Source organism: Sturnira hondurensis, unplaced genomic scaffold (genome assembly GCF_014824575.4).
Source record: "Sturnira hondurensis isolate 20B ecotype Veracruz unplaced genomic scaffold, ASM1482457v3 Scaffold0017436, whole genome shotgun sequence".
Lineage (NCBI taxonomy): Eukaryota > Metazoa > Chordata > Mammalia > Chiroptera > Phyllostomidae > Sturnira > Sturnira hondurensis.
In genome coordinates, this window is record NW_028090067.1 from 4,897,857 (window position 1) to 4,913,343 (window position 15,487).

Sequence of the window (15,487 nt, forward strand, 5' to 3'; positions counted from 1 at the left end):
GTTTTGACTATTAAGAACAATGATGATATGAACATTCATGTCCAGGGTTTTTTAAAGGCACATAAATCTTTATTTCTTGGGGGTAAAATGCCCAGTAGTGCAATTACTGTGTTGCATTGTATGTTTATGTTTAATTTTGTGAGAAATCCCACATTCTTTTCTAATCTCTCCCTACTTTTTTACATTGCTACCAGCGGTATATGAGTATTTTAGTTTTCTCTCACACTTGCCAGCATTTAATGTTATCACCATTTTGTATTTTAGGCATTAAAATAGGTGGTGCTGATATTTTGTGCCTTTAATTTGCATTTCTGTGATGGCTAATGGTACTGAACGTCAGGTGGAATGACGCTGCCCCATGGGACAGCAACATTGTTAACAGTCAAGAAAAGTTGATAAAAGTATTTTGAAGAAATGAAGTCATGCCGTATAAGCAACTGGATGACAATAAAAATAGTTGGACTGCTTTGAGATTCTGATGAGAATACTTTTTTATTGTTGTTCAAGTACAGCTCTCTCCGTGTTCCCCTCACCACTCCCCCATCCCCACCTCCCACCCTTGATCCTACCCCCCTTTGGCTTTGTCCATGTGTCCTTTATACGTGCTCCTTGATGACCCTTCCTCATTTTCTCCCCATTATTCTCCTCCCTCTTCCTCTCTGGTTACTGTCAGTTTGTTCTTTATTTCAGTGTCTCTGGTTATACTTTAAGCAAATATATATTAAACTTAAAATATGAACCATTAGATAAATTTTGAAGTATTAGTTTTTTTCAGAACATATTGAATATCAATTCATAAAGTTATTTTATGTATTGTCGCCTGATGTTTTATTTCATTTTACAGTCCAGCTAATGTTAGAAAAAATGTTGCTTCATTTTTTTCTTAAGGAACCATACAGAGGAATGGTTTTGTTGTTCAATATTGAAGTTACTTGATTTATGTGAACAATTATGTTATAATTTACTTGTCTAATCTGAGTGGTCTTTTGGTTATGAAAAACAAAAAAAGCTCTGTTTGGTTTGAGCTTAAGACACAGATTTTAGAGAGAATTGGAGAAAATATGTAGGGACTTCATCACTGGCATTTATTCTTGTGCCTTCTTTATTGCCTTATTTTACATTTTCACCCAAGTAAATGATAAATAAGCCAGAAAGGGCGGTCAAGTGACTTCTTGATCATGTACAAATTGGAATCGTTCCTCTTTGAATATCTGAAAGTTTGTGTAATTTCAAAACTTCTTTGTCCCTTGGTAGAAATAAGAGAACGGATGTTAGAAAAATAGCACACCGAATCCTGCTGGATTACTTGAATCCTCTAATATTTAGTTATGTTAAAAAGAAGAGATTCCATCAAATATGTCTTGAGGAGATGCCCTGGAAGGCTCAGATGAACCTGTGTCTGGCAAACGCACACTTCAACCTGTTTCTGATAAAGCAAGGAGAACGAACGAAGATGAAATGTGGAACTTCACATACAGTGGTCAGGTATAGTATATTACCAGTGAATAATACTTTTAAAGTCTCTAGCACATGGGCTGTCTTTGTATGCTCAGGGCTCCAATGTTGATAATAATTAAAGAGGTTTACAGCGTGCTTTTGTCTTTCCTGGCCATTGATATATTTCTTAGTTTCTTATCTTAGATTCTTTCCCAAACAGGTGATGGATGTAAATGCTTATCAAGTACTAATTTGCATATATCTTGACAATGTTTCTCAGTATGGCTTTCAGTGAAAGGAGAAAACATCATTCCAAGAAAAATTTAATATTGATTATACAATAATTATAGATATTAGCAGGCATTAGGCATATCTCTATTTCATTTAGAGGTATTTTAAGCCTCTATAAACACAGGTCATATTTATATGTTTATAGTGGTAAACCTCTATAAACACAGATCATATTTTCTCATACAATATAAAGTTTCTATTGTTAATTCAAATGGCATTTTTGAACTTTTACTGAATGTCTTTGGCTAAATCGTGTGGGGGATAAAAATAGAAGATAAATACGTAAATGGAATACTATGTAGCTGTTAAAAGGTGGTGTAGAGTCATTGAGATAATACTTGTTGAACCCCCGTAGGATACGAGGTACCGAGACAGGTGCAGTGGGGGTACAAAGATGAGCAGGATGTGGGAGTTAGACTCTGGTAGGGTGGATCACAAATACTCATGAATAATTGCAGATGATGGTTGAAGTTGAAGTACTCATACAGTCTTCCTTGTTCCTGAGAAGAAGGCTTTACCCTGGCTGAGACCAATGGGAAAGATTTCATGGGGAAGGGACACTTGGCCTGGCTCTTGTTGGATAGGCAAGATTTAGAAATATGCAGATACAGAAATACTATTCCAGGTAGGTGGAAAATCATGACTTGCAGCCCAGGTAGGAAAAATGCAGGATGAGAACCCCAAATGGTCTAACCAGAATCTAGGGTGTTTGATAGGAAATGGTTTGAAATAATTAGCAAGTAGGTCAGCACCAGGTCATGGAGAGTCGCAACTGTATATTAAATCTGAACTTAAATCTGTGGGACAATGTTAAGAGTTTTGAGCAGGGCTGTGATAAGAAATTTCTCTGGCAGCAACATGCCAAATAGATTGAAGGAAGGAAAGACTGGGGATAGATGACATAAATTAAGAGGATATTTATTTCAACAATCCAGTAATAAAGTATGCCGGCTGAAGTCGACAATGAACTTCGTTCCAGTTTCTGCTTCTCCAGAATTTTGGTTATAATCAGACTGACCCTTTGCAAAAATGGCTCTAGATAGACCCCTTTCGTATGTAGGATTGCCCAGATTTACACTTAAGGAGGAGTTATAAAACAGGTGAAAGGGATTTAGAAGTACAAATTGCCAGGTACAAAAATAGTCATGGGGATATAAAGTGCAGCGTAGGAAATACAGTCAATAATAGTGCAATCACTACATGTGCTGTGGGATGGATACTAGACTTACTGCGTAGATCACTTCATAAGGTATATAGTTGTGTAATTACTGTGTTGTACATCTGAAACTAACACAACATTGTATGTCAACTGTTGTAACTGAAAAATAAAATTAAAAAAAACACGGTAGACCTCATGAAAGTCAAACATTTGCTTTCCTAGGTGGAAAGAGTGGTTGGATTGCCTGACCTGCAGGGATGCTTTGGCAGAGTGGTCCGTTAGTGAGGCCACGAGGAGGAAAACCGCTGTGATCAGAGGGGCTTTCTCACTATCCTCTGACCACTGAGAAGTCTTCTCTGAACTCCCAGTCATGCATAACCATTTGTGTGGGATTGTCTGGCAGCACAAATTTGACTGCTCAGATTTGTGTCAGGGAAGCTTGGTGCTAAATCCAGTTTTATTCAAGCCATTAATATGTTTACTCGGGATGTATATATAACATATGTATGTACACATGGTGGAAGAAGGTTTATTGCTTAGACCTTATTTGTTTATTTTTACCCTCATCCCAGGATGGGCTTATTGATTTTAGAGTGAGGGGAAGGGAGGGAGAGAGGGAGAGAAGCATCACTGTGTGAGAGACACTGATAGGCCGCCTCCCACAAACGCCCTGATCAGGGGCCAGACCTGCAACCCAGGTGTGTGCCCTGGACTGGGAATCGAGCCAGCAGCCTTTCAGTTTATGGGGAGATGCTCCAGCCAGCCAAACCACACCGGCCGGAGCTACACCTTGTTTAAAAAAACAAGCAAGCACTGATTACAGACACACTGGTATATATTGTGGGCATCATCGTTGAGTTGTGTTTAAATCAGGTGGTTTTAAGTTGACATAAATTACTGTTTCTGTGCTTTAGGGTGTGTATAGATCCTCCATCCCCATTTTCATGGGCCCTTTAAGCAAAATAGGTTTTGATGTTAAAATTCCTAAGAGCAAAGTTATATCATATCATTTTAACACTCAATGGAAAGTTGTTTGGTTTGGTTAAATGCCCAAATGCATATGATCCAAAATTTGAGAGCATGAACTCACAAATACTTAAAAAATTAAAGTAGATTGTATTTGACAGATTTAATTCAATTTTGCTTGTATTATTTTTAATACACATTTTTCCCCGTTGCAGTTTCCGATCATGTGACCCTAGTGTATTCTCACTATATAATTCAGGAACAGTATTGCCAACAGGAAAACTGACTCTAGAAAACTATAAAGTGATGCTTGAGTTCCTTCATACATCTAAGAAAGGAAAGGCCAACTTAACATCAGGTAAAATAAATCAATATACTATCAATTGCCTCTTGATTTTATTCACTAATGCAACACACACCCCCGCACCGCAAAACACACTCTTGGTAGACACACAGAAGGACACATACCATTTTCCAATGACCCAGGAATTTAGTTGAGTTGTGATATTTTGTAGGAGACTCATACTTGCCTATTTTGGGGAATACCTATATTGTGTTCTGACCTAAAATAATTTAATTATTTAGAAAATATAATGTTCTTTTACAAACATTGGTAACCCCCAGTGGTTAAGGTAGGCGAAGACTTGCTCTCAGGTGTTATATTTTACTGGAAGTAGGTCTCCGAACCAACTCCCCCAAACCTATTGATGCCAGCAGGCCTGACCACAGTCACATGGTGTACAGGGCTGTAATTTTAGTGGTGATCGTGTTCTCAGGGCAGCGCATTCTCACCTTATGACCCCTGACTAGCACCTTCCATGAATGCTTACTCCAAGATGAATGCAGTCAGTATTGTCATGGGGTCAGGTGACAGGTGTCTCTGAGAGGTGGAGAGGTGCAGGTGAACGGAGCTCCCCCTCTGCACTGACGACACTCTTCCTAAGCAACCACCTCCCTTGAGTACCACTCACTTCACAAATAAACAATTATTTCTAGTATCTTTATGCTATTATAAACCTTCTTATGTAGATTTTTAATCATGGTATTTTGAGTGCTATGTAACTTACTGCTCATCATTATACTTCACGGGCTGGCTAACTGTCCCAGGAAGTTGACTGGTACCCACATGTCATGCTATGAATGTTGAAGTATTTGAAAGTAAATTTCCTAGACAAGGAAAGAGTCTGAGTTTCATGTGTAGATTATGTCATACAACTTCTTGAGTGTTTTAAAAACTAGCTGCCTACCTAAGACCTTCCATGAAGTTGGCAACAGAATATTCTAAGAGAAGCAGAGTTCTAAGAGAAGGCAGGAGAAGTTTCCTGTGGTTTCATACCAACACGAGAATGAGTGGCCAGGGTTGCTCCACAGCCTGCACCTGGGAATGCTGCTCACCTTCTAGGGATGGTCCTGGGAATGGCCTGTTTGGGGGGAAATTCAGGAAGAGTGATTTTGTCATTATTCCCTTAAAAAAAAGGACATTCTGCTTCTGCATTGTTCCTTTGCAGGCCATCACCTTTGCCTGGAGTGTTCTTCTCCTAGTTTTCCTGCACAGCTGAGTTGTACCCACCTTTTAGCACCCAAGCTAAGTGCTTTCTTCTCTAGAAACTTCATGATTTCTAGAAACTAAATGATTCATGGTGTTCATGATAATCCTGTCCTTTCCCCCAAATTATGTAGTAATTGTTATCTGAATTACTGATTTGATGCTCACTACCTACTGTGTTATCTAGAATTTCACCCTCTGTTTTCAGTAACATTATACTTTATTTTTGTGCCATAGATGCTGACGAGTTTTTGACACTTATCAATCCCAAAATGAGTGACGAAAATGTTTCTAAGGCACAATCAGTTTCTGACTCAGACCCTCATTCAAGTCTTAGTAGTAAAGAAAAGGATCGATTGGCAAATTTGGGTCTATTGGATCATTTTATGAAAATCTTTCTACATTGCAGGAGAGCAATGGTAAGGTGGTCTTTTGTATTTGCTAATGTCACAGACGTGAGTCTTAGCCCATAAATGTGGGTATGTAAGATAGAATGTATTTATTTATTTCCTGCCTGTAATTTGAGTTTTAATTTTGAAACTAAAGTTGTTGGGTTTAGTGTCAGCTGTGTGTGAGGTTTGCCTGCCGTGGTAATGAGGTCTCATGCGTCGTCGAGTTGTCGGGGAGAAGGGCGGGCCCCTTTAGTCACCAGTCCTCCCCCGCCCGGGTAAGGGGTGGCCCTTGTCCCTGTCTGCACAGTCGTTGTGGATATTCACACGGTCCGCTGCTACTTCCTCGCCACGCTTGGGACATGGGCTTCTCTGGTGACACCAGGGTTTCTCTCTGGAATCTTGATCCCTTCTGGGGTGCCATAGGTCCCTTTCCTTCTTCTAACATGGGGAAGATATTTCTAGACCACAGGAAGGATCTGCCTCGGGCCCCTGACCTTCTGCTTCTAAGGCCCCTGGTGTTTTCTCTCAGATGGTTTTCTCTTCCTAAATATTATATGGTAGATTCTTAGACTCAGAATTGGAATCATTAGCTACAAACAAATTAGTTTCCTTTTTCTCTTAGTGAGGAGCGGGATACTTCAGTCCTCTCCAGAGGTAATAGGAAAGCTACCCTTCCTCGACAAAAAAGAAACATGCTGAAGTTCCCATATTTTCTCTGGAGTGGAAAGAATGGCTTTTTAAAAATGTCAGGTAAACCCACATCATCCAGCAGTGTCCATGGTGTTGTGGATGCAATGAACAAATTCGCAAGGACTGCAGGCGTCCTGCAGAGAAAAGGGACAGCGTGGCCACTCTCTAAGTGAGAGAGACCCTTGTCTGGACAGGCTTTTACTGCTTTTCTTGGAGCATTACATCAAGGAAGGTCCTCATTCATTATGTACGGGTTTACTTTAGGTGATTACTTTTTACAAATAACAAAGAAAGATGTTGCTGATTACTTCTTACAGGTAACAAAGAAAAGGATGCTGTAAATGCAAGGGGAAAAGTGGTTGACCTGGTTACACTCCATCCTTGGGAGGTTTAGCACAGGCTTTAGGAAGTTGCTTCAAAGATATGCACTAAACATTTTCTGCCTTAACTCAGAGTGAGGGAGTTTTAGCAAAAGCAAGCCTTAAGGCAGCCTAGATATAGTGCAGGCCTGGTTCCCTGTGAGAAAGCCGATCTGTGGGCCTGGCTTCTATGTGCCACCTTGTGCCTGTCGGTTTTCTGAATCATTGCTGAGCTACATTTGCCACTGCCACGCGGACTGGTTCCCTATACATGACATTGCATCTCACTCCCCTTTCCACCACCTAGAAGGTCTGGGTCCTGCTCAAATTTCTGAACTCAGCTCCTCTTGCTTTTGTTCAGTCCAGTCTCCCCTCTGTGGTTTTGAAAGCACTAAGCTTGTTTGCTTCTCAGCCTTCAGGTTCACTCTCCATCCTCTGCACTTGCTGTTCCCTCAGTCTCAAATGGCCTCCCTCAGCCAACACCCCTATCGCCACCTTCCCATGGCTTGTTCAACTCGACACTCAATAAGTCACCTCCTCTGAGAGGACTTCTCTCCTGACTGCATTGTCTAAAAGGATGTGTCCTCTCACCCTTGTCAGGTTCTGATGCATTTCTGCTTTATTTTTCTTTACAATGTTTATATTCATGAAAGTACATTTTTATTTGTCTACTAACCTAGTGTTGGTCTCCCCTAATAAATTGAGGCAGCATGAGAACAGGAATGGTTTTTCTTGCTCACTGCCCCATTTCTGGCAGCCAGGATAATGGGAGTATTGGAGTCAGGCCTCTCATGTGCAAACCTTAGCTCATTACTTAGTAGATTCATGGTCTTGGGCAGGTTAGCTCCATGACTCCATTTTCTTATCAGTAAATTCCACAGACTGTTAGTGCCTGCTTACTTCACCGGCACCATTGTACGAAGGAACCAAGATGATGCACATGAAAGTCTTACCAGAGTGTCTAGCACATATAAGTGGCACATGACAAATGGCGTTAGTTATTTTCATTATTGACATATAGTATTTACAGAAAGATGAAGTTGTTCAGAGATCTGTAACTTTGGGGACTTCGAATGTTGTGTTTGTCGTAGGTTCTTGCTCATCGTGGGGGCTTTTGGACTCTGCTCCAGAACTGCTGTCGGGCCCTTTGGAACTTTACTCAGGAGCTACAGATACTTCTTAGGCATGCAGTGGACACATGTAAAACATTCCCCATTAGTCAGGATGGGTTCATCTGTATCTCTGTTTTGCCATTCTACCTGGGAGCAGAATTACTTATTGACATGTTGATAGAACTACAAAATACCAATTCTATTGAGGTAAGAGTATTTGGGTAATTATTTTTATTGTATTCAGTTAACAGATATTTTTGTACCATGCAGTTTAGGATAAGTAGAAATTAATATAGTTCTTGAGTTCTTGGTTTGTCTATATCTCATTTGCTTTTCATTATTAGTTCATTATATATATAACTTGCATTGGTGTTAATTACAAATATCTCCACTGAAAATTCAATTTCTTAAAAGGAAAAGCGAGTAACATTTACTAAGCTCCAGCCTCCACATAAACTAACCATAATGTATTTAATCCTCAAAGCAATCCTTTGACAGAGAAAGAAACAGACCCCAAGAGGGACCATAAACTTGTTTTTGATCTTTATTTCACTGCTTTATCTGTCCCCGTTCTGTTACTTCAGATCTGGTAATATTTGCCATTTAAAATCTTTCACACTGTGGTTTTAAAGCAAGAAAATAAGATTGAAAAAATTCAAACATGACATATCCTAAACACATTGGAAATTAGTTAACACAGTAAACAGAGCCATGGAGTAATTTCCATATGTAAAATACATGGCAACACCAGCACAAGAGACTGGAAGGATAAATAAACTGTGATAAGTTTTTATACTTTGTATAGCTATAAGGTGGTATAATATTAACTCTAAGTGAAGTAGTAAGTTAAGGATGTGTTTAATAATCTCTCAAGTAACTACTAAAAAAGAAATACAGCTAAAAAACCAATGTAGTAAAATGGAAAATTAAATAATAGTGAACTGAAGAAGGCAGGAAAAAAAGGAACAGGAACAAAAAGATTATGGGACAAATAGAAAACAAAAAATAACAAATTTAACAAAATTATGTCAATAACTTTATAAATATAAATGGATTGAATATCTCAATTAAAAGGCAGAGATTATCTGGCTGAATTAAAAAGAAAGACACCTGTATTTGTCCTCAAGAGAAGCACTCTGAAATATAAAAAAACAGATAGATTGAAAATAAAACAGATAAAAGGTCTGTCCAGAAGGTAGTCAGCCACATAATATGAAAATAGAGACATTGAAAAAGATACAAAATACAAGAAACATTGTACACAGGACAATGATGCCTCAGTCCCCTTCACAGTAGGCACCTTGGGACCTCACAGACTTCTTCCAATCACCGTCAGTTGCCCTGTCATATTTTCCTGAATCTCATTGGTGGTCTGAAATCTCTTTCCTTTCAAAGGTCATTTTAGTTTTGGCAAGAGCCAGGGTGTCAAATCTTGGCTGTAGGGTGGCAGAGTCCCCTGGGTGATTTGATGTTTTGCCAGAAAACCCTGCACGAGATGTGATGCGTGAGCGGGCGTGTTGTCTTGACGAAGCTGCCAACCACCGGTTGCCCAGTGTTCTGAGTGTTCTGGTGTTCTGAGTAATCCAAATGGTTTCTGTGGAGGAATGTTCAAGCTTCACGCAAAATTTGATGCAGGTTCATGGCTGTACTTGCTCAGTCATTTTGAATGTGATGGCCACACAGTGCACGTGCTCACTCAACAGTGTCTACTGCCCTCACTGACTAGTACAGTGAAGTCATCATTGTTCTCACATGCATATTCCAGTCCACTCTCCTTGGCTGCCAGGTTACATCGATGTTCCACAAACCATTCCTGTTACATGAACAATGCTGGACTTTTTCTGGACAGACCTCGTATGTCATAAAAACAGTAAGCATAAAAAAGCTGTTTAGGGCCCCATCTGGTGTGTCTCAGGGGATTGAGGTCCGGCCTGCCAACCAAAGGGTCACCAGTTTGATTCCCAGTTAGGGCACATGCCTGGGTTGCGGGTCAGATACCTGGTGGTAGGGGGGATACACAAGAGGCAACCACACATTGATGTTTCTCTCCTTGTCTTTCTCTCTCCCTTCTCCTCTCTAAAAAATTTAATGAATAAATAAATAAAATCTTTTAAAAAAGCTGTTGAGACTATATTAATATTAGATAAAGTAGTCTTCAAATTAAGAAGCTTTTGAGAGATAAAAAGGGACATTTCATTATGAAAAGAGGCTCTGTTAACTGGGGAACATACTATTCATAAATGTGTACGCACCCAATAGCAGAGATTCGGCACAGCCTCTGCATACCCAAAGCTTGGAACGCAACACTTACACTGTAATTCTCTAACTTAGGAACAAAGAGGGTCTCCCAGAAGAGTCCCTTCTCCATAGAGTTGACCTTTGCATGTGGTAATTGGGCATATTATTCTACCATCTGATGAATGTAACCAATGTACCAGGGAAACTTAATTATGTGGACATAATAAAATCTGGTTTTTCTCAAATATTTGCCTGATTGGATTCATATCCAAACTTAGACAGTGATTGTGTTCAAGAAGCATAGACCCCAGTCTGTGCTAATACAGTCATGACCAGCCATTTGTGGCTATTTAAATTTAAGCGTAATTAAAATGAAATGAAATTAAAAATCTGGTTGCACCAGTCACAGTTCAGTAGCACAGCGTCCCCACGTGCTGAGCAGCTGCTGTATCGAACCGTCGCAGCCCGTTTCCGCCATCACAGAAGTTGTACTGGATGGCATTATCAAGCTTTCATTTGCATGAGAAAAACATTTTAAAGAATTTTTGCTCAGTTTTTGCATGTTATATTTTTATATGTCAATTCATTTTTCCGGAACAAATGTGCAGTAAAATCTGAAATTACACATTTTTTAATGTGCTACTTGCAGATTATTGAAGAAAAAGGAGAGTTCAGTGTTCCAAGTTGCTATGGAAATATTAAAAATGACAATGGTGGCTCTAGCCTTACTTTTGAGCATCCTTTGGATGATGTAAATGTGGTTGATTTGAAGTGGATCCATGACTTTGTACTAAAAGCTCTGGAACTTTTATATCAAGTAGAAAAATGGGAAACACTAGTATCACTTGCCATTCAGTTCAATACAGTTTCACAGTAAGTACTGCTATAAGGGCCGTTAAAAAGGACAGACTTCATTGAAAAAATGTGCTTTTTACTCCTGTGTGTACTTTCATGTGTTTTTACCCTGTCTAGTGAGAGATACACAGAGCAAGTGACACCACTCCTGGTGTATGCACAGCGCCAGCTTCTTCTGAGAATATCCAAGTTGGAGGGCCCAGACATCACTGAACAGCCTTGTGTGAGACATGAGGCTGAACATAAGGAGAAGGTAAGTTTGTCCCTGTTACTCATGCCGTTGGATTTCTTACCAGTACGCATGTGACGAAGATTTAGGAATCAGATACATGTTGTTATTTTCATGCGGGCACTTATCATTCAAATCAACAGACATTGTTGAGGGCCTGCTGTGGCCAGTATTTCCAGAAACAGTTAACTAAACTAAATGCTCATACAGGAGAAACTCATCAGGGCTGATTTATCCACCAGGAACTGTGAGGATAGTGTCTAGAGCTGTAACACTTTTAAGGGCCCACTAAATGTTTTAATTCTTTTTTTAAAAGTTACTTTATTGTTGTTCAATTACAGTTGTCTGCATTTTCTCCTCACCACTCCCCCCCAACCCCAGCCAAACCCACCTCCCTCCCTTGCTTTAATTCTTTTTTTAAATAAGTAGAAAACATCAACTTTTAGGTCAAAGGAAATATTTTTTACTATTAACATATTTATATCAATACAAACATGAAATATAATTTTCTTAATTTATTTTATGGAGGAGGAGCGGGCTCACAAAGGCAAAAGTGCCCAAGGCCCGTGAAACCCATGGTTCAGCTTTGTGTTAAGTGAGAGAAAGCAACAAGTAAATTCTCTTATTCGTTGATTGAATCGGTGAGGTGTTGAGCACCTGAGATCAGAGCCCCTGCACTCGGCTGTGCTGTCTGCACCCTGCCCACGGGCCCCTGGCACACGTGGGGGCTGACATCCGGCCCCTGCTCCGCACACCTATCTGTGTGCTTGCGTGTTGCAGCTGCTCCATGAGGATTCCATTTTCTTCTTTTCACAAAAGGTCCCTATGGCCTTTTGCATGTTCTTACCTCCCGCACATTCTGTGTAGAGAGCCCACCGTCTGAATTCTTGCTTTATGGAGCTTAATTTCGTAGGGGTGGAGGTAGGGTCAGATAGGAAACATGTAGATGCATGTAAAACGATTTCTGATCATTGGAAGTTCTCTTATGAAAAGAAATGGAATAGAAATAGGCTGGGGTGGGAGGTGGGAACTTTAGCAGGCACAGTCAGAAAAGCCTTTTCAGGGTGACATTTGGTGGGAAGGCACCAGCCATGCATAGAGAAAGAACATTCCAGCCCAAGGGAAGAAGGACAGAGGCCCCGAGATGGGACAGAAAGATGGCCCCAGTGGCTGCAGTGTAGCAGAGAGGGGAGAGGGTAAAAAGAGGGGGCTGTTCCTCTGTCTTCTTTGTTGCTTATTCCTTCTCTCCCCAGTGTCTTAATGTTAAATGTGCCCCGTGACTCTGTTCTTGGTTCTCTGCCTTCTCTGTGCGCATACTCTGGCCTGGTGAGTTAATTCAGTCTTGGATCTGAGTTCCCTCTTTATGATGATGACAATGAGCATCATATCTCCCTTCTAACCCTTTCTCCTGAATTCTCTGTTGCCATATCTGAATATACCGGGCAGGGTTCAATCAGAGAAGCATAACTAGGAAGATCTGTTTCTCTTTCTTTTTCTATCTGTCTGTCTGTCTGTCTATCTATCTATCTATCTATCTATCTATGTATCTATACTTATTGCAAGGATTTGGCTTATATGATCACAGGGGCTGACTAAGCAAGTCCAAACTCTGTAGGGTAGGAGGTCAGGATCATGAGCAAGAAGGGGCCCTACAGGTGTTGCCAGAAGCAGTCACTAAGGGAGGATCCAATGAGGAGGGAACAGTTTTTGAGCTGGGTACTGGTTGGAATTTGAAGTCTGGAGACCGCCAGCACTGTCAAGGACACACCTGGTTAAGGCAGGCCCACCTAGGATAATCTTTTTTGCTTCAAGCCAGTTTATTGGGGACTTTAAATAGCACCTGCGAAATTGCTTCATGGCAGCACCTATATTACAGTTGGAGTGAATAACTGGGTTGAAGTGCACGTATGCTGCAAAATGGACGCTTTCCCTGTTGGCCCTCATAGTTTAGCCTAACGAAGTTGATTCATCAAAATACCGTCACACTGTCTGCACTTCTCAAATTTAGCACATTTCAAATAAACCTATTCTGCCAAGCCTACTGCATTTTTTTTTAGATTTTATTTATTTATCTTTAGAGAGGAAGGGAAGGAGAGAAGGAGAGAAATATCAATGTATGGTTGCTTCTTGTGAGTCCCCTGCTGGGAACTGGCCTGCAACCCAGGCATGTGCCCTGACGGGGAATCGAACCACAATCGTGTGGTTCGCAGGCCCGCGCTCAGTCCACTGAGCTACACCAGCCAGGGCGCCTACTGCATTTGAATTGATGGCATCCCCATTCTTGTAGCTGTTCAGGCTGGGCAGCTTGGGCACACCCCTGACTCTTCCCTTGCTTTCACACTTCACTTCAACTTGGTTGCCAAATCCCCTACCTTCAAAATGTATTCAGAACCTGACCACATCTCACCACCTTCATCATCACTGCTCCCATATGAGCCTCTATTGCATTTGCTTTTAATTAATGCAATGACTTCCTAATTAGTCTTCTTGCTCCCAACTTCTCTGAAACTCAGCCTCCAGCCTATAGCATATCCTCAATGCATCAGGTAGAACAGCCTTTAAAAGCCCATCAGTCTATATCATTCCCCATTTTAAACCCGATACCTTCCCATCTGATTCAGAGTTAAAGCAAACATCCCATCAATGCCTTAATGCCCAACATAACTTACACTCTGTGACCCCCAGTAACCTCCTGCACGCCTCTGCAGGTTTCAACTGGTCTCTTCTTTGAGACATTTCTGCCTGGGGGCTTTGCATGTGCCATTCCCCTGCTTGGAATGCTGCTCCCCCAATATACACATTGATTTTTCTCCCTTGCCTCTTTCCAGTTTTTATTAAATGTCACATTCTCTGTGCAGACTTTCTTCACTACAGTATTTAGAGTTTTGAGCTTGTTTGCTTTATTTCTCTCTATAGCATTTACAGCTCTTTAGTATACTCTTCAATGTATGTCTCTATTTTGTTTATTTGTCTCTCTGCTTCCACTAGAAAAAGTTCCATAAGAATAGAAGTTTTTGTTTGCTTTGTTCTGTGCTGTGTAGCCCTTGAGCTCGAAGCTGTGCTTGGCACATAATAGGCATTCAATAAAGGTTTGTTAAGTGATGGAGAGATGCAAGACCGTGTGTACATCTCACTGTCAAAGTTCCTACAATGGACTTTTGGAGGCAGCATCCCCGTCCGCCCGCGGTTCAAGGAGGGCTGTGTGAGCTCGGTTCAAGGAGTGGAACAGGGCATCAGAGAGGAGACGATCTTTTAAAAGGGTTTCCTTCTGTTTAAAAATATTTTGCTTTCAGATATTTTATAGTTTTAGCACTCAGGTGTTAGAAAATGCATTTTTAAAATACTACAGGGAAAGTTAGTTCTGAAGAGCTTCACCAGGGAAGTTTAAATTGCTTTAATTATGAATAGGGTGGAAAAATCTGCCATTGGAAAAGCAGCCTTTATTTTAAATATGTTTCAGCTTACATAATAGAAGATATATTTAGACTTGTGAATTTATAGAATATCAGAAAATTATATTCTAATTGCTCTACATAGTTTTCCTAATGCTCTTCCTGCTGTGCTGCGGAGGAGAAATGTGAAAAATTATGTAGCTGCTTCCCCCCTCGCCCCAGTCTCTGCTGGCTTTTATTTGTTGCATCCTTTTGTATGTCTTTTTTTTTCCTGGCCGAATGAAAAAAGATAAACATTTTACACGAGCCAAATTTTTGGCTATAAATACCCAAGTTATATTTGTTTTCATCTCTTCTTTCTAAGATAACCTGCCGGAATTTTATTGGGAAACAACTCAAGATTAATCCTCCAACCAATAAAGTGACAGACGCAGGAAGCAGCCCAGATTCCCTGAGAAAGCTCGTCGTCTCAGGTCAGAACCAGGTTCAGCGGGAAGCTCTTGTAAAGCGGGGTTTGTGTTGTCCTCTGCTTGCCAAACCTTCCATAATTAAAATGTCTGCGAAATCTTTTCTGCATGTTTGTTTGACTGAAAATAATCCATTTGATATTTACCGTCTTGTTTGGCTATGTTACTTAAGGGGAATTGAAACCCATGTTTATGGGTTTAATGTTTAAATTAAAGAAGGGCAACAAATATTTTTTTAAATGGAGGAAGGAAATGGATGAGAAACTTAAAGAGGAGAAAGACTGTTCTGTGCTACTTTCTCTGTTGTTATCTCACCTGGTAACTCTTCACATTGACCTTTTGCTGTTTTCTGTT

The 15,487-nt window shown here is 40.4% G+C and overlaps 1 protein-coding gene across 1 annotated transcript in view; it reads left to right on the top strand.

Annotated features, from left to right (window-relative positions):
* CFAP54 (cilia and flagella associated protein 54) overlaps positions 1 to 15,487 on the top strand; it is a 259,785-nt gene that overhangs the window by 117,091 nt on the left and 127,207 nt on the right. The window contains exons 33-39 of the mRNA XM_037068126.1: positions 1,255 to 1,485; positions 4,069 to 4,211; positions 5,637 to 5,818; positions 7,932 to 8,159; positions 10,840 to 11,063; positions 11,163 to 11,298; positions 15,031 to 15,139. Of these exons, the coding sequence (XP_036924021.1) occupies positions 1,255 to 1,485; positions 4,069 to 4,211; positions 5,637 to 5,818; positions 7,932 to 8,159; positions 10,840 to 11,063; positions 11,163 to 11,298; positions 15,031 to 15,139 (1,253 nt within the window). The remainder of the gene's footprint in view (positions 1 to 1,254; positions 1,486 to 4,068; positions 4,212 to 5,636; positions 5,819 to 7,931; positions 8,160 to 10,839; positions 11,064 to 11,162; positions 11,299 to 15,030; positions 15,140 to 15,487) is intronic.